Below are 18,732 nucleotides of genomic sequence, written 5' to 3'. Positions count from 1 at the left end.
TTGGTTGACCAGCAACATGTGGCGTCACATTTAGTCAACATTTACGTTCTATGCTTTGGCCGTTTTTGTTTGAACCTTAATATGTAAATAATCCAATAAAAAGGACTTCTGAAAACTTGCCAATCTTGTACACAATTTTTTGATGAATTTGACTAAATTATTTTTTTAGGGCTATGTGGGTAAACTATCTAGTAATATTAAACCGAATATCAAAATCGAGGAATATCGAACGCATATTGTCGTGCAAGTCAGTATATTTACGGTATATTTTGAAAATGAGATAGTATATTTTGGTATATTCCCTAGGGTCAGGCGCCATACTTCTTCGGTAAGTCCGCGGGCACACTGCAGATCGAAAATTTCATGAAACAACAAAGTGCTGTCGATTTTTTTCGCTGCCGCCGAATAAAAAAAAAGGAAATTAAAGTGCTTGTGCAGTGCAAGTGTGAGTACCCGTGCCACGAAAATTTGTATGATAATATTTCGCGCTCATTGACAGAGTAAAACACATACACATACGTGTGCACTTGATGGTCGCAGCACACGCACACAGAGTCGACGTAGTAGTAGTAGAAAGTGCAGCAGCAGAAAATGTTGAAAAACATTTTAAGTAAATCGAGGCAGGTGTGGAGTCCACTGGCACGTGGTCTGTCGAAGACCAGCACTAAGAGCAATGTAGCCGCGGAGTCCGTAGTCGCTGCCAACACCACAAAACCGGCGGCACTGGTATTGCCTCAAGATTATGCCGACTATGCGCCCCTAAACAGGAATGCCACCCGCCAGGCGTGGATCGAGAACAGCGATGCAGTGGCCGAGCGCAAGGTGGGTCTGATTGAGCTCCATCCGGATGTGTTTGCCGCACAGCCGCGCGTGGATGTTATTCAGGAGAACATCGAATGGCAGCGAAAATATCGTTATGTAAGTTTGGCCCATGCCAAGACACGGGCGGAGGTGCGCGGCGGCGGAAGGAAGCCCTGGCCCCAAAAGGGCATGGGCCGTGCTCGACATGGATCCATACGTTCGCCTTTGTTCAAAGGCGGCGGCGTCATCCATGGACCCCGTTCGCCGACCACACATTTCTACATGCTGCCGTTCTACAAGCGCGTGATGGGACTGACCTCAACGTTGAGCGTGAAGCTGGCTCAGGATGACCTGCACATCATTGAGAATGTGGACATACCCACCAAAGATGCGCAGTTCATCAAAGATCTGATAGCGGAGCGCAATTGGGGGCCATCGGTGCTGATTGTGGACAAGTGAGTGGAGGAAACGGCACCCGAGAAATATTTGAACTAATTGCCTTGATTTTAGAGATTTCATGTTCCCCGAAAACATCTGCTATGCCACCGACGACCTGGGCTATGTGAATCTGATGCCCGCGTTTGGTCTGAATGTCTACTCAATGCTGAAGCACGATACCTTAGTCCTCACGGTGGATGCCGTCAAGCATTTGGAGCAGCGTCTGCTCTATCAACTGCATCGCAATGATGCCACCAGCAAGGGCGGCAAATTCAAGCTAGATCAAGTGTAAACGTTATAATTTAGTCGTTTTTATTTGTAATGAAACTATTTTTGATGAAAGAAGATGCATTTTTAATCGCGATCTATTGTTGTTGAGCTTGCTGGATGGCGGCACTCAATGGAGATCCCCGTGTGGCCGTGACTAGCGGATCTTGGTCCTTCTCCGAAACGAGGATTTCACAGGCTCCCTGCAAGAGTTCACCAAGTTTCGGTGCAAACACGCGCAGGAATCCACGCTCAGAGTTGGTATGATTACAGAGCAGCACGGTGGTGCCATTGTGATTGAAGTCCAGCACTTCGTGATGCGACATTTCGCCCGTGATGATGGTATCGGCCTGGATGCCACGCAGAAACGAACCACCCGAACCCGCACAGATGCCCACTGTGCGCACAACAGTCTTTGAATCATGTCCCACGGCCAGGGCCACGTGCACATTGTTATTGATGTGACGCTGCAGGGCCTCAACCAGCTGAGAAATTTCCATTTTCGTCTGGATCAGCCTCCCCGAGCCTGTGCCGGGCTCTGCACCCATTTCTGGCATCAACGGCCGAATGCTTTGAATGGCCACGGCTTGGGCCAGCCAATCGTTGACGCCACCGCACTTCTTATCCCACGCAGTGTGTGGCGAATACAAGGCAATGGAGTTGGCCAAACAGGCAGCCACCACACGCTCCTTCCAGTTCGACTTGGTGATTCTTGTCAGGGGCTTGAAGATTGGCGGATGGTAGCTTATGATCATATCCACCTGCTTCTCCACGGCCTCCTTCATTACAGGCTCGGTGAGATCGTTGGTCAGGAGTATCCGTTTCACATCCCTCTCCTTGTGCGGTTCGATCAAAAGTCCCACGTTATCCCATTTTTCGGCCAGCGAGATCGGAGCAAAGGCTTCCAGTTCCTTGACAACTGCTGCTAGCTTGCGACCACTGTAGCTGCTCATTTTTCTTAAGGTAGTAATGGCACCGGGTAACATATATGACTATGAATTTTGTTTAGAATTAAAATAACAATTACTATTTCTGACAGGTGTTATGTAGTTGATATGTAGCTACTGTGTATACTACACAAGGTATATTTTGGGCTCGTACTATAACGCAAAAATGAGTCGAAGAGCTCATGGAAAGGTACGGACAACAGGCAAAGACGGCCAAGCAAAATTACAACGCTCGTACAAACCTCACCTCACCGTGTATGCCAGGGATTTTATAAACTTCATGGTATGTTGGGCAAAAGGGTGGTTCTACCTGGCACACTTTGGATTTTGCAAACAGTTTCGCTTGATGTCCATACCCTTTTTTATCTTTCCGGGATTGGAACACGCTCAAAACAAAACAAAACAGACAACAGGGCGGATGCAAAAATACGAATCGCGGTCGCATGCAGGAAACATTTCTGCACAATTTGTTCAACGAGACACTAATAATCACGTTATTTGTATAAAACGCGGCTAAGTAGCAATATTTTTGCAGTTCACTTCTAAAATCCAAGCGAAACGTAGCCAAATCGTGTGAAAATCATAGTGGAACAGCAATTAAGCTGCAAGGTAGTGGCCGAAATATGTACACATTGTGGAATATATGAAAGAAAATTAATGTTTTCAAGCTGCCATTTTGAAAAGAAATCCCTGAGAATGTGTGCAAATGAAAATGAAAAACAAAAAGAATAGGATATCAAAAGAGGTGGAAGATAAAGAGAGAGGCTGTGCGGAGATAATATATCTCCAGAAGTGTCCGTGTGTGAGTGCGTGTGAAACAAAAGCAGATGGAATGGCGCAAAATGGAAACATAAATATATATGTACGGTCGGAATGGAATAGTTCCCCAATGAATCGTTCACTTTTTTGTTGTTCTTTTTTGTTGTCAGCCATACACATGTATAATTTATAAATTGCTTTAATCTACAAATTGCTGTTATTGCGTTTTCACTTGCGCCCCCCATCTACGTTTGTTTCACTCGCACCCATAGCACATTAAAGCTCGAAAGCGCAGTTACGTGAGCTTGCGAGAGTGTCAACTTTTGCCAGTGTGTGTGTGTGTGTGTGCGAGTGTGTGGCAGAGAGAGACTAAAGAGAGAGCTTGCGATTAAAACTGAGCTCAAAAGCAACGTTCAACTTAGTACACTTCCACAACTCAAACGCAAACTAATTATTTTTGCAGAAGAACTAAACAACAAGAAACCCCCAGCTAAACAAACTTTTAATAAAACGACAGTGGAGTGCCGGATAGTGAAACATTCAGGAAACAACGGGCAAAGCAACAAGTACAGGTACATACTCGCGCCGCGCAAAATAGAAACCGCAGAACCAAAACCCAAACTAGAACCGCAACGAGAGCAGAGCCGAGCCGAGCAGCGCTGAAAGCAAAGGCAAAGAAAATTAAGTAAAGCAAAGCCCTAGAAAGCTCGAAAATGTGGAACCAAACAACAGGGGCAGCAAAAGCAACAGCCGCAGCAGCAACAAGTGATACTAGCAAGGAGGAGGCCAGTGCAGAGGAGTGTGGATGTGCTGGCGCTGCTTCCAGTGTTGAGCAGCGTAACGCTAACAAACCCAACTCATTTGATAACAGTAAACATCAAAAATCCTCATTTGGCGGCAAAATCAACGAGAAGTCGGAACAAAGGGGCGACAACGACAACGACAACGCCATTAACAAGCAAAAAGAATTTGCAGCACAAAGCGAAACAAGTGATTCTGGTTTTATATCTGGACCGCAATCATCGCAGATCTTTAGCGAGGAGATTATCAGCGAGCACGACACCGACACCCAGTCCCAGCCGAAGCCCGCCCCTGCGGTTGAGCCGCCACCACCGCAGCAAACCAGTCACGCTCCCGATCAGAAGCAAATCTCTACCGTGGTCCTTGATTCGGGCATCATTGACGAGGACGAAACCGAGGAGGAGGACTACGACGAACAGCAGCAACAGAATCCAACATCCTCCCAGGCTGGCATCAAGCAACAGCCGGCCGCCACTGAACAAATGCGCCTCAAACACAACACAGACGCCGGCATACCACAATGGACAGTCCAAAGCAATCTGGCTGGACGTGGCGAGGTCCTCAACAATCTGGGCACCAGCAGCAGCCACAGCCATATCAGCACATCCATTTCGGGACGCAGCAAAGCAGCCCCAGCCACCAGCAGTGATAATAAACCCACAAATGCGGCAGCCTCCGCCTCTGTCTCTGGATCGGCTAATCTGAATAATAGCAGCATCAATATCATAAACGCCTGGGAGCAGTTCTATCAGCAGAATGACGACGGCGACACGTAAGTATTTCCGTTTGAGAATTTCCCGAAAAAACACGGATCGATGCGTCTTGACCACCAACTGTGGGGGGAGAGTTTCATGAATCACATTAAAGACAATGAGAGACACTGGGACTGGGACTGGGACTGGGGAGAAACGCGACTTCAAACGCGTACTGACACATGTGTGTGACTGATTCGGGGGTTTTCCTGGTATGTGGGCAGGTATCATCATCATCCACAACAACAAAAACAACAACAACTGCAAAACAGGTTTTTGGGCAAGTGTTTCTTTCCTTGCCTTTTTCTGGGTTCTTACACACACACACGAGACATGACCAGACAACAAGTGTTCGACTGAAAGCCAGAAAGAAAGGACGGAAGGAAACAAAAGGGAGGGCAGACTATAGGTAGAGAAAGGCAAAGAGAGGTAAATAAACTCTGTCTGATCGCTTTTCTTCTTCTGTTTTCTTCAGGCCTCTGCATTTGGCTTGCATATCGGGCTATGTGGATGTGGTGGCCGCCCTCATACGCATGGCACCGCATCCATGCCTGCTCAACATCCAAAACGATGTGGCACAGACCCCACTGCATTTGGCTGCCCTTACAGCCCAACCGAATATCATGAGGATGCTGCTGCTGGCTGGAGCTGAGGTAAATATCAGTCTACTACAATTTTTTGTGTGTGGAATTTACTGATTAATCAGTGAGGAAATACCAATCTTTTGATATTCCAATGATACAGCAATTAAAGACAGACCAAAGATCTATAATTTAAACAATTCTTATAATATCCTTACACAGCCCACAGTTCGTGATCGTCATGGCAATACGGCGCTGCATTTGTCCTGCATTGCCGGTGAGAAGCAATGTGTTCGTGCCTTGACGGAGAAGTTTGGTGCCACGGAGATCCATGAGGCGCATCGCCAGTACGGACATCGTTCGAATGACAAGGCTGTTAGCTCCCTCAGCTATGCCCGTCTACCCGCCGATCTGGAGATACGCAACTACGATGGTAAGTGCCCCACTGCTTGTCCCTACATATACATTCACATTTCTATATAGTAAATGGTTTATTTTGGGGCATATTTTCATGAAAAATTTGTATGAATCTGTGCCAAAAATATTGGTATACATATATTCCTATATGTACATATATACCTAGTATATTCTGTCCCGACATCGGCTAGCCACAGTGCGAGACATTGTCTGTCGTCTGTTCATATTATAGAATATATCCTATACCATGGGGAATGTGTATTTGCGTACATAAATACATACATACATCCATATATCTGGTTATAGCCTTTGAGCAGATGCCAAAAATACATTGTGGCCTCCTCCGCCTGCACATTTTCCACGCTTTTCCATCGTTAAAACCTCGCCACTTCCCCTCCACCTGCTTTTGGCCTTTTTTCGTTATTGATTAACGAAAATAAACGAAAAGCAAACATTTCCCAGGTTTTCAGACGTCAGCAAAAAATTACTATAAAAGCAAATTAAACAAGAAAAACGAAAAGAAGGAAAAACAAAGAGATTTTTCTCTTATATAAGAAATTATTTTTCAAAAGTAAATTCGTTTACTTCCATCAATTAGGCGTATCCAAAATGGTTATTTATTGAAATACTTTAAGTTTCTCAAGATTTCTGGACTTCATTTCGCATGCATTTTGCGTCAAGGAAATAATTTTGCAGGCGTGGCGGCCCATCATTAACATTTGTTTGGTTTCCTTATTTGATTTTGAACAGAAATCGAATTATTGATTTGCATGTGGTGGCAATATGTGTGGGAGGCCTGAGAATGGTTATCCACATATTTATTTTATAGAAAACCATTGATAAATCTCAGAGCAAAATGGCACTGGAATATCAAAAGCCAAGAAAAATATTTTTAATGATTTTTGATAGATAGCATTTTTCTCGTTGCTCCCTAATTTGATTCTTCGACGCACAAGCGAAAAGAGTCAAAGAGAATACCGTATAATGCAGAATCCCTAGTAGGGATTAAAAAATTAGTTTACACTCAATTTGGGTTGCTATTTTTAGCTAAAACCAAACGAAGAAAAGTAAAAGTCTTACCACAAAAAAAAAAAGGTTAATAAACTTGTGTCAGAAGGTACTATTGCAATATCAAAGTTATTTGCTTTTAACCTTTCGTTTGTTTAATCGATTTCTCTGCACGGAGCCCCCACTTACATTTTTTTGTTGCTATAACCTTGCCCAAAAATAAAACCCAACAAAAAGAGTGCCAAATGAGTTCGAGTTCGTGAGTGGCAAACATTTTGGTGAACAAACATTTGTTATATGTATTTTTGTGGTTGCTGGTCAGCCTTAAGCCAGCAGCAACCGGTTTTTTGGGAGCACCAAAAACAGCTGCTCTTCATATGCATGTACATACATATACATATGTATATGTATATGTATATGTATATGTATGTCTATTTTTGCCATATATACATATAACCATTTCGAAGACTGAATATAATGTGTATTTTGGCTAGCCAACAGCAGGCAGGCAGACATAGCCGACAAAAACTATTAAAAACGAAGAGAGAGAGACGACTCCGAGACGAGCAGACGCTGCCTGAGTATTTCGCTTTTGAAATTTCTGGGTTTTCCCGATCACCAGTCTACACACAAAACTTTTTGATTTGAAAGCAATTCAAAATATTCGGAACAGAGGCAGAGTTCTGTAAGCAGATTGCTTAAACAAATGTACAAACGGATGGGGCAGGCCTTCCTCCCTCCCTCCCAAGCCAATTGACGTCAGTCTTTAGGGAATACACACAGGAAAAACAAAACTACCACAGAAATCAAAGTTCAAAGTGTTCCAGTACCGCGCCACCCAGTCAGAATATAATCTTTTAATTTCCATGAATTTATGGATATTTCATCATGTGGCAAGGCAACTACATTTTTGTTTTGATTTGACATAGATATTTCCAAGTGGGATTTATTTTCTGGAAACCGCATTAGAAGTAAACAAATTCTGAAAATCCTGACGTACTCTAAAGAATTTTCAACCGATATTAATAGCATGACTAAATTTAATGTTATATACCCCATTTAAAGGGCTTTTTGCTAAATTCCTTTCCATTTAAATGTGCGGAAAATGTTGTTAAAAATAGTGCAAAACATTTGTTGGGTTGCCTGGGTTGGCTCATGGCCAAATACGGCAACAGAAAAAACTAAAAAAAAAAATCTAACAAAACAAAAAAATTTGAAACAATGCAATAAATTTCAATTGATAAGAAAAAAAAAAAAAAGGTTTTAAATGAGAATTGTTTGCTATTACTGAGTCCATTTGACCGCCTCGAACCTGAACTCAAAGCTAACTTCTGATGAATTTCTTGTGGGGAAATCCCAAGTATTTTTGTAATTACGGGCTAATGCCCGTAATCCATTTTTGGGAGGCTTTCATTGACGCTACGCGCTTGCACGCACGCAACGGGAAAATGGAAATGGATTTCGATTATAAATAACCTCACGCAATCGGAATCCCCGTAGGACAGGGAGGGCTCTATAAATAGTAGGAGAGCTTTAGGTACCTTCTAGGTACATACCACTCCACCACAGAATTTTCCCCATTTTTGGTAATCGATTGATTGTGTGTGTGATTGCGTTATCTAAAAGAGAGGAGCGTGGAGTGCACACTATAAAAGTTTTATTATCTGTATACCTAGTAATTGTGACGTTTCCAAGTATTATACTTGTGTAGTGTGTGGCTTCCTTTCGTGCTTATCTGTACGTAAAGAAGCGGATCCCCGGATCGATGGATGGATTTCCAGAATACGCTACTGGGGAACGTTTTTTTCCACAAACATAAGTCATTTCCCATGGGAACATGAGGCGCCTGGGCCGTATCGCATATGTTAGTAATATTTCAGGGATTTTCAGAATCTCAAGGAACCCCCAAGCAACAAGAAACATTTGTGCCGCATGTGAGGCATGTTGTGGCGGCGGCCGGCGCTGTCTTTTTCTGCAAAAGATCGGGAAAATTTATATTTCTATTCATTGATCGGAATGAGAGTACAAATCTGTTGCTGGGCACCTAAGTTCCGTACTTCCCCCGACGATAATCGATTGATAAGGCTGCCGGCCAGAGAGATATGTCCAGCTGTGTGTTTCAGCCGATGTTCGATCGACAGCAGACATTTGGTAACTGGAAATCAGTCGTACCCGTTATCAGCCAGGAAAACCCCATAGGTGGTCGTTTATTATGCGATTATACGAGTACGACGCTACGATTCCCATTCCCTCTTATACCACTACAGAAAAAAAAAGATAACTGGCTATCAGGCAAATGGTTTTACCATTTCAATATTCCTTATTTACGATGATCTTGGGCTTGGGGCCTCATACCAAAATGAGTGGCATCAAGTGATCGATATTCGAATATAAAGGTCGATCGTTTTGTTTTTTGAACCCCCTACTCGACGACAAACGGCAGTTGGAAATTCGCAATCAGGGCATGACTTGCCGGACTTTGACTTTGGAAAACCAAATAGAAACCTTTGACGTAGAGAGAACAATGGAAATGCCGTTAAAGAAATCAACTTATCTAATGATAGATTGAAGTGTACCTTAGACATCAAGAAACTGGAACGCATGCGAGGCACAGAGAGAGAGAGAGAGAGAGAGTTGAAGAGATCTACCTACGTCCATATACATATACATATACATATCTACACAACCCGTTTTGAGTCGGGTCCGTATTATTATTTACTTAGCTTTTATTCTATGTCATTCTATATGGCATGCATCGACCATCCACAATCAATGACTATTACATTAATGAATAACAAATTAGTAAGAGATAGAGACAGAGACCTGGCCTCTCCCCGCTTTTGTGCAGCTGCTGCTCTTGTCTCAATTGTTGATCTAACGTATAAAATGATCTTAGGTACGTGGGTAGATTCGATTGATGAATCGTTTGATCCTCTCATTTCCGCCTAATCCGCTTAACTCTGATGAAACTGTTTTGTTAAGTTTGGTGACCCCTGGAACAGCTCTCTTATGAGAACTAAGATCGAAAATGGACAAGGCTACACATCTCATACATAATATCGGAAATGTTTCCCCCCCGATTTATCATTCTGCCATTATTTATACTCGTTTATCTTCAATGAATACTCGTATATGTATTCATATTCAATGAGAAAAATATACGTTTTTCCCACCACCCTCCCTCTATGCTGAACATGAGCTCATGCAAATTTTAAAAGCAACGGAAGTTTTATTATTGCAATAATAAAAACATTTATATGAATAATACTAACTGCTGGAAAAGCCTAACAGCACAGATACCGACATTATACGTTGATGATCTCCTTTCCTTTCCTACTGCAGCTGCCACTCCGACACGGGTGAGGCAGTTGACCTCTTGTATGGGAAACCGTTGGTTTGGCTCCGTTGCTCACATGGGATTTTCCCCCAAAATTCCCCCTCATTTTGCGGCTTAATTATACCTGGGTTTTGTGTTTTGTATTTTCTTTTTCTTTTCGCTCGTTCGTTTTGTGCGCCACACGTGGCTGACGATCCCCGAGTATGTAAGTATTTGCATTCCGTATTCGGATCGGATCGGATCGGATCGCTTCCCAATACAATATGTAGCTCAAAAGAAAGTCAACAAGGTGACGGTGGCGGTGTCGAATCGCTGACATAACCCGGACGGGGACTGGGACTGGAACTGGCTTTGGATTGCGGACCACCGATCGAGTCGAGTCGAGTAGAGTCTTTGTGGCTTTCTGCCTTTCAAAACACTTTCATTGCCAAGTCAGAGTCAGTCGTTGTCGTCGTTGGGGTAACGTCATGGAATGGAAAATCCGTAGCTTTAATTGTGCTAAATTTTGCGCGTTGTTTGTCATTTGTTATAGTCGTTGTTGCCGTTGTCGTTGTTGTTTGAGTTGATTCGCTTCATTTGGCGGTCGTCTGGGTCTGGGGTTTTTCACTTGCAATTCACTTAATTTTCACGTTGGGAAAGTTCGACTTTGACACAAAAATTGGCAACTGGCAAATGGCGCCCAGAAGTCTTTCCGTAAATAAACTACTAATTTGATATTGTCTTTTACTATATATTTTCTTATCTTTTTTGTATGCCTTTGTGTGTCTTGTGTTTTGTTTGGACAGCTGGATAGCATTTTCGTATATTTTGTGGGTTTTGTGTGGGCCCAGGTAATTCCCCTAATGGCCTGGTACCTTCCTTCTTTGGCACGCGTTTGGGGAAAACTCATAACACACCTGCAAAAATGTTTACTTTACTTTACAATTTGTTATCCAAGTTTGAGGAATTCCCTCCCAAGAGCTCCAATGATTATGATGCCTATCGATATTTATCGATAACGCATCGTACCAGGGTGACTACACATTTCAACAGGAATGGCAGGGGGCTATTAGATCATGGGAATTCCAGCATCTAATTGCGTCGCTGAAACAAAAAACATTCCAATAATTTTTTGAATAATCTTTTATTAGGATAATTTGAATTCCATAAATGTATAATTATGAATCAATGAACCGCCAAGTTATCCCACACTTGCACTGAAGGACAAATATTCGTACGGAGTGGAGTGGTGGGTACTACGGGGGGAGTACAAGAAATAACAACACGCACCGCACCAAAAACCCGTTGTAGAAATACCAAAAACAAAAGAGGAAAAAAAACAGATCCCATCTGAGAGATCTGCCTGGCCTGCCTGCTTCAACAATAAGCACAATTAATTAAATTTAAACGAAAGACAACAACAGCCAGCAGCAGCAGCAGGGCAACACATCGTGTTTAATATTTGCGAGCTGTCAATAAATTTATGAACTTTGCGACGACTTTTTGGGTGACTTGACTTGTCGAGTACCTTTAACTGCGCCGTTTTTGGGTTTTTCTCCAAATACATATAACAGTTAACATAAGGTCGCCGGACGCCAACGCCTGTATAAATAGTCATACAGTACAGGCTGGCGGTACGGTACCCCCAGTCCTCCGCATGTTGAGTGGGGGAGACGTAAAGTGAAGTGGATGGCATTTGTGAAAGTGTTTAATTGTCGTTCGAGTGCTCGACAAATAGAATTTCCCATGGGTTATTTTTCTACGCAGTTTCAGCACGATTTCATAACAGTTATTAAACGGCTCACAAAATGCTCACCAATTCGATTATCATTATAATATTTGCTCATGTCAGGGGCTCAATATTTCACAGACTTGTTGGCAGGCAATTCCAGTTTCCCAACCAAAAAAAAAAAAATCTTAGACGCTCGCTTGAACTGTGGAACGGATTAAAGGTTTTTTTTAATGTGACGCAGCAAAGCGGCTGCGGGGGGAATTCCCAAAACAAAGTTTGAAACAAACTTTTGTGTTTCATATTTCATGTTTTATATGTATGTACATACATATGTACATATGTTTATGTCTATTAATAACTACCATATACGAGTTGCTAGATCTGTTGGTTATCTGTTGCCTACCCATCTTTAATCGTATGCTAACGATTGGCACGTTGCTCGGATCCGAGCTTTGCAACAACAATTGAGGACTGTGTGCCGTGTCTTTTACTGCCCCTGCCCCATCTCTGTCCCTCTCTCTCTCTCTCTCTCTCTATCGGTTAGTCTAAGCTGCTTCTCCTTTTAGTTAGTCGAGCTTTGAAATAAACAGAGACAAAAACACACACGAAAAAACTCTTCATGTTGTCATCGTTTATTTTTAAAGCTTGTGACACAATTGTTGCTTTTGTAAACCTCCAATCATCGTAGTCGTCGAGTCCGAAATAAAACAACAACAAACAAGAAATAAAGAAAAAACTGGACTGTAGAGTTTTTGACTTTCTTGAGCCGCTGCCGCCGCTTTCTTTCTCTCTTTCTTCAGTCGCAAAAGCAAAAAAAAAAAAACGGAACTGGAAACGTAAAAAGGTACTGGTTTTTTATATGCCATGATCTATTTTTGTTTTCAATCTTTCTTGGTGATAACCTCCTGATTTCCTGTCCCTCGCGCCCCTGCCTCAAGTTCATGGCTAGATTGGCACATGGTTTATTGCTTCTAGGCTTCGACTGACTCATACTACATTTCAAACTTTGACCATTACTGCATTTCCCTAAATACTAGTCGTAGTCATAGGCAAGTGGCTTAGTGACTGTATAGTCACTTGCGGAAATCTCCTAAGATCTTCCCACTACAATTGTTGGGTGTTGGGATATTATGCAAATGGGGTTGCCGTGCCGACTGCTGCTGTTTGTGTGTGAAAGTCAATCAACAGCACGTGTAGCCGCAAAAAAAATAAAAGCAACAAAACCAGGCAAAAACCAAAAGACTACGTCAACTAATCATAAAGCCATAAAATCACGCGAAAGGCCCAGGCATGGCATGGCATGGAATACTACAAAAAAAAACTAAACAATCTGCCTTTGTTTTCAACGTTGTTGTTTTTGTTTTTTAACTATAATATGTATGCGAGACGAGAGACCCCGACCGCAGCAACTAACTGAGCAAGCAGTAAACGGCTCAATTTGAGAATGAGAAAATGATTCGAGTAGATGGGAGACGGAGACAACAGCAGTAGAATTGTAGAGAGATCAGATAAAATAAAGGCTAGAAATACCGTTTATATAGTAATAGTGCAAGGTATCTAGTTTTTATCTTGGTTTATTATCTTAGAGAAATAAAGTAAAAAAATATACAGATGTACAAGTGCATTCTACAGACTCTAAAAGTCTTCAAATTGCTATAAAAAATATAAAATATAAATAGTCAAATATTGTTAAAAGTTTAGCAAATTATGCACATACAGTATATAATATATAAACAATATTCATACTTCCTTTTGTACGTTGCCAACTTATAATTCGCATTTGTCTACCTTTTACCCGTACGCTCGTACTCATAAAGTCAGTCAAATAGAAGCATTCGGGATCTCTTTTAATTTTAAATGTCAATTAAATTATTTGAGATTTAGCTACGTGTATATTATAGTATTTGTATCGGATTCTCGTATCTTTAGTGTGTTCAAACCAATTTGAACTTGAGCAAACTTGTTGCTGAAGCAGAAATCAAATATCCAACTTTTGTATTTGTTTTTTGGTTTGTTAACTTTAAAGGCAACTGCTTGATTTTTTTTTCTTTCTTTTTTTTTTTTGCTGCTGCTGCTTGCCTTTGTTGTTATTGTTGTTGTGCTCTGCTGTGTGTGTTATTGCTGCTGTTTTATTGTGGGAATTTCTTGGGTTTTTCAACGCACACACCCATGCACTCCACTCGTCAAGCAATCACAAATACATATGCACACACACACAGCAAGAGACATGCGAAGTGAACGCGTTGTCATATTGTCTTATATGGCAAAAGCCTCCACTTGGCTGGCACCCCATACATACCCTACCCTGCCCTACCCTGCCCCACCCTCCAGACCACATGGCAACCCCTTCCGTCCACTGGTCATTGCTTCAATCGAAGCTTTTATTTTTGTAGTCGTATTATAAAACGCTACTTGTTTTACAACTGAAAGCGGTTCGAAGAGAGCGAGCTTTTGATGGCTAAAGAGCTTTGAGAGCAAGAGATCGATCACATTTCATTCATAAATGCAGCTTTTACCAAGGCACAGTGGTTCCAAAATGTTCCAAACTAAATAAAATTTACGAACTTAAATATTAAATTTTTTTTGTATTTTTTAATTTTTTAATGAATTTTTTTTAATCAAAATGTCTTTTTTGTTTGATTACAGGTGAACGCTGCGTACATTTGGCTGCTGAAGCTGGTCATATTGACATTTTACGCATTTTGGTATCACATGGAGCTGATATCAACGCTAGGGTAGGTCCAAAATAATACTCTTAACTGATAAAAGAAAATTTAAATTAAATGCAATTTTTGGATAATTTTATAGGAGGGTAAATCGGGACGCACACCGCTACACATTGCCATTGAGGGGTGCAACGAGGATTTGGCCAATTTCCTGCTCGATGAGTGCGAGAAGCTCAATCTGGAGACGGCCACCTTCTCCGGGCTGACGGCCTATCAGTTTGCGTGCATCATGAACAAATCCCGAATGCAAAATATACTCGAGAAACGCGGTGCCGAGACCGTAACGCCGCCCGATAGTGATTACGATAGTAGCGATATTGAAGATCTAGACGATACGAAGGTGAGCGTGACAGCATAAATTCACAGAAAAAAAAAACAAAAGAAAACTAGAAGATAAGCAAGAAAAATGGACCACCACCAGCTTCCAAAATGTTCAAAAATAATAAGAAAACAAAAGGAAGGGAAAATCCTTCAAGCTGAACTGGTATTCAGTTGAAACAATCTGTTAGAAACTATATAAACAATTGTCACATTTATGTATTGTTAACCAAAAAAAAAATCAAAACTAAACAAAACAAAAGAAAAAGAAAGAAATCAAACAATAGAGAAGCAGCAAGTAAAGTCCATCATCTAGACAGGGGATCTATGTTTTAGTAGAACCCATTGAAAGAAGAGAAAAACAACTGCAAAATAAGATAAAGAAAAGATTCAACCAACCAAGTAACGAACAAACACTGCAATATATACAATACATTTTACTACTGTATGCTGATGTCCGTAAACCACAGTGCGTGTCACAACTATAACAATTATACATAAATATATTTATGTACTGTATATGTAGTTGTGGTTAACACTGTCACAATTGTTCTTATAAGCTGACGTTTTATGTAAACTCTTGATGTTCGTTGCTATATATCTGTCTATCTATCCATCTACATCTACTACTATGTATTCTTGTATGTCTCTGTGTGCGCATGTCAGTGTGTTTGTAATTGTTGTATATGTATGTGAGAGTGTGTGCGTAGCCCCTAGATGAATTATATACTTACCACCCCCCCTAACTCTTAACGCAGCAGAATAATATGGAACCATAAATTCTACTAGACCTTAAGTTAGCTAAATCTAATTGATGTTTTCATGTTTTGACTGAAAAAAATAAATATTTTACTCTAAAAAAAAAAAACAAACAAAAAATCCAAATTATAAAAACGAAGATTTTTTTAAATTATGAAGATGATGTTGTATGGGCAAAGGTATGTAAACGTGTTTAGTTTTAGTCGTACAACTTTGGTTTCTTGTTGTTAAATTGTTTGTTGTTACTTGCTTCTGTTGTTGGTTAAAATTGATTTTGTTTTTTATTTATTTTTTTGGTTAACAAGTCACTCTAAAAAAATATCAATTTTTATTTAAAACAATTTTAATTTGTATGTAATTTAGCAAACATTTTATTGTGTATACCCCATTTTTGTGTACTTGCAGATGTACGATCGCTTTGGTGATCCGCGCTACTTTGTCAGCTATAACGGCGGCAATCCCATGACAGTTGCCTGAGTGCCCTAACCACTTGTACATACCCCATAACTTAGCCTAAAATATATCTATATACACATACGATTAACGCACAAAAAAAAAAAAACAAAACCCGAATTCCAAAACTTAACAAACTGGTTCAATTGCTGTTCCTGCCCCTGCCTCTGCACCACCAAACAAAAAAAATAAGTAAAATGTATGCAATAATCATTGAGACACGTTCTTCCGTGCCCCACGACCCGAAAGAATGAACGCAAAGCACACATAAATATATGTATGTATGTACGAGTACTTAAAATGAAAATAAAGCATACAAGGATGCAGAATGTCGGGCATTTTATTTATACATATTTAAGCTCTTAAACTAAATAAAGTATTAGACAAACTCCTCTCTCTCTCTAGTATCTATATCGTCTTGGTAGAACACAGCAAACAGGAATTAAAGTAAAGCATTCAATATATAATTTTCTAGTCCAGGAACAGAGGACGGCAAATAACTCTAAACTTAAAACGCAAACAAAAGGAAATATCTTATGGCAACGGCACACACAGTCTACAATAGTTATAACGTTATTGCTTAGGGCTTAAATTATTTTGTTCTAACGAATGCTCTGCCGGAACACGCTCTGCTTGGCCTTGCTATTGACGCTGGCCGACTTCTTGGATGCCAATGGATCGGGGGCAAAGCAGTTCCACAAACGCAATGTCTCATCCGCGCCGGCACTGATAACAGTGCCGCCGTCCGGGGACATGGCCATTTGCAGGACACGCGACGTGTGACCGGTCAAATCAGCCTGCTTCACCATTGTCGGATACTTCCAGATGGTCAATTGATTGTTGGCAAAGCCATGGGCCGATATCAGCTCCTTGTAGTGTCGGGAGAAGAGCAGGGAGCAGACTTGTGACTTGGAATCGACCGACTTTATCAGCGACCCATTGTTAACGTTCCAGAACTTGATGCAGCGATCAGCAGTGCCGCCGCCAGAGGCCAGAGTACTGGGCTGCCAGGGACACCAGGCCAGGGCGCGCACGGCCGCCTGATGCTCATTGAACTTGTGGAGGGCCTCGCTGGCCGTGCCCACACCGCTGCTGGCCAGGGACCAGACATTCACCAGATTATCGTTGCCGCCGCTGGCCAAGTACTTGAAATCCGTTGACCATTTCAGACCGCACACCTCCTGAGTATGGCCGGCTAGGGAGGAGATTTTGTGCTCCCGCGAGCGCACATCATGATGGATAATGGTGCCATCGCGACTGCCAGATGAAACGAGGAACGAATTCCAGGCCAAGGAGCCAACGCGAGCACTGTGACCGTCCATGACACGCAGACGCTTCACCTTGGAGCAGTCCCAGAGCTCTACGGCGCCGGTGCTGTTGCCTATGGCCAAGATTTGGCCCTCCTGTATCCAGGAGAGCGAACCAGCGTAGTCGCCCTCCTCAAACTCGGTCAGCTGTTCAATGTTGCCGCTGGCTGCGTTCCACAAATACACACAGCTGCCCAGAGCAACGGCCACAATGTTGTCACCGCTCCAATCCATTAAATTTAGATCTGTAAGAGAAATACGAGAGAGGATTGGAGGATGCACGCTTTAAAAGGGGATGCAAGATGCAACCTACAGTAATCGTTGATGAAGTCTGGAGCATCTAGAATACGTTCCGAAGTGGTTGGTATATAACGGGAGCCGCTCTTGGTCGATATGGGTGTCTTGATGGAGTAAACCACCTTGAGGGGATTCGTGTGCGACTCTGGAGCGACTGGTGCCTTGTTCTGATAGCATAAAATGCGGCCACCATTGCTGTCGCCAGCCACTTGGGCCACCTCCGAGATGAGCTTCTGTCGCTCACCCTTGTGTGCGGAGGCCTGGACATTGCTCTCGTTGCTGTTGCTGTTGCTAGTAGTGGCCTTGTCATTCTCCTCATCCGATTTGTCGCCCGAGTCTTTATTTACCTGCGCACAGAAAGATAAACGCCATTTTGAGAGGCAATCAATCAATGGTATTGCAGATGCTCTTCACTCACCAGAAAGTGCGCTAGCTCAAAGTTGGTGGCCGCGCGATTCGGTATAAAACGATCGCCACCGCCTGGCGTCTTTGTTGGCGTTGTGGTCGACTTCTTGGCCTTGCCTTCGCTACTCTTGCCCGGCGTCTTGGTGGGCGCCTGGACGCCGGAGAAGCTGGTATTGTACGAGACAGACAATACCGAGCGCGTCGTATTCACGCTGCCATTAAGGGACGCCTCCAGCTTCTTCTTCCAGCGTGGGGCAGGACCGCGCGTCTCGCCGTCCATGATCAGAGCATTTTGCAAATCGCTCACAAAATTGAACTGGGACATTTTGGCAAACGTTCGGGGGTGTCAGGTAGTTTCAATTATGAATTATGATTAATCAGTTGTCTAGTAATTGCACAAGCGTTCGGTTTCTATCACTTGGATGTGGTTTTTTCATTGGTTTGGCGAACAATAATGGCGGTTCGATTTGGAAATGCAGTGTGACCGTAAGCGGCTTTCGGTAAAATGCTTCTTTTGCTCGTCAAAATATACTGAATATACTGCAGTATATACTACTGAACGCAACAAAGGGAGCTTGTATGCTTGTATTTGGATAGTTTCGTTTCTATTTAGTTTACAGAAACAAAACTTAAGTAAATTTCTAGGCA

At 42.2% G+C, this 18,732-nt stretch overlaps 4 protein-coding genes across 5 annotated transcripts; 2 read left to right on the top strand and 2 right to left on the bottom strand.

The window, feature by feature from the left end:
* Positions 1-335: 335 nt before the first annotated feature.
* LOC111079829 (39S ribosomal protein L4, mitochondrial) lies at positions 336-1,581 on the top strand. 2 transcript variants are annotated; one of them, XM_041593982.1, is made up of 3 exons: positions 336-445; positions 500-1,256; positions 1,312-1,581. In XM_041593982.1, the coding sequence occupies exons 2-3, from the start codon at positions 592-594 to the stop codon at positions 1,529-1,531; spliced, it is 885 nt and encodes a 294-aa protein (XP_041449916.1). In that variant the 5' UTR covers positions 336-445; positions 500-591; the 3' UTR covers positions 1,532-1,581. The 2 variants fall into 2 exon arrangements, with proteins under 2 accessions (XP_041449916.1, XP_041449917.1); XM_041593983.1 differs by having other exon boundaries at positions 348-445; positions 554-1,256.
* Positions 1,524-2,571, bottom strand: LOC111079828 (NIF3-like protein 1). Its single transcript, XM_022375140.2, has one exon. The coding sequence runs from the start codon at positions 2,490-2,492 to the stop codon at positions 1,605-1,607; it is 888 nt and encodes a 295-aa protein (XP_022230832.2). The 5' UTR covers positions 2,493-2,571; the 3' UTR covers positions 1,524-1,604.
* A 245-nt stretch (positions 2,572-2,816) lies between these two features.
* On the top strand, positions 2,817-16,401 carry LOC111079826 (NF-kappa-B inhibitor cactus). The gene is made up of 7 exons (XM_022375138.2): positions 2,817-3,062; positions 3,676-4,785; positions 5,241-5,418; positions 5,569-5,779; positions 14,466-14,554; positions 14,628-14,885; positions 16,028-16,401. The coding sequence occupies exons 2-7, from the start codon at positions 3,926-3,928 to the stop codon at positions 16,097-16,099; spliced, it is 1,668 nt and encodes a 555-aa protein (XP_022230830.2). The 5' UTR covers positions 2,817-3,062; positions 3,676-3,925; the 3' UTR covers positions 16,100-16,401.
* On the bottom strand, positions 16,371-18,698 carry LOC111079827 (cell division cycle protein 20 homolog). Its single transcript, XM_041593981.1, has 3 exons — positions 18,098-18,698; positions 17,696-18,026; positions 16,371-17,627 (listed from the first exon to the last, which is right to left on the bottom strand). The coding sequence occupies exons 1-3, from the start codon at positions 18,407-18,409 to the stop codon at positions 16,678-16,680; spliced, it is 1,593 nt and encodes a 530-aa protein (XP_041449915.1). The 5' UTR covers positions 18,410-18,698; the 3' UTR covers positions 16,371-16,677.
* Positions 18,699-18,732: the final 34 nt, after the last annotated feature.

Source organism: Drosophila obscura, unplaced genomic scaffold (genome assembly GCF_018151105.1).
Source record: "Drosophila obscura isolate BZ-5 IFL unplaced genomic scaffold, ASM1815110v1 contig_200, whole genome shotgun sequence".
Lineage (NCBI taxonomy): Eukaryota > Metazoa > Arthropoda > Insecta > Diptera > Drosophilidae > Drosophila > Drosophila obscura.
The sequence above is the reverse complement of the archived record's forward strand: the minus strand, read 5'-3'. Positions and strand labels throughout refer to the sequence as shown.

Bases quoted from the DNA above. Each gene is read 5' to 3' on its own strand.
- LOC111079829 (XM_041593982.1), top strand. From the start codon at position 592: ATGTTGAAAAACATTTTAAGTAAATCGAGGCAGGTGTGGAGTCCACTG. The intron at 1,257-1,311 runs GTGAGTGGAGGA...CCTTGATTTTAG, and splicing joins TCGGTGCTGATTGTGGACAA to AGATTTCATGTTCCCCGAAA.
- LOC111079828 (XM_022375140.2), bottom strand. From the start codon at position 2,492: ATGTTACCCGGTGCCATTACTACCTTAAGAAAAATGAGCAGCTACAGT.
- LOC111079826 (XM_022375138.2), top strand. From the start codon at position 3,926: ATGTGGAACCAAACAACAGGGGCAGCAAAAGCAACAGCCGCAGCAGCA. The intron at 5,780-14,465 runs GTAAGTGCCCCA...GTTTGATTACAG, and splicing joins GGAGATACGCAACTACGATG to GTGAACGCTGCGTACATTTG. The intron at 14,555-14,627 runs GTAGGTCCAAAA...ATAATTTTATAG, and splicing joins GAGCTGATATCAACGCTAGG to GAGGGTAAATCGGGACGCAC.
- LOC111079827 (XM_041593981.1), bottom strand. From the start codon at position 18,409: ATGTCCCAGTTCAATTTTGTGAGCGATTTGCAAAATGCTCTGATCATG. The intron at 18,027-18,097 runs GTGAGTGAAGAG...TTCTGTGCGCAG, and splicing joins TTGAGCTAGCGCACTTTCTG to GTAAATAAAGACTCGGGCGA. The intron at 17,628-17,695 runs GTAGGTTGCATC...TTTCTCTTACAG, and splicing joins AGACTTCATCAACGATTACT to ATCTAAATTTAATGGATTGG.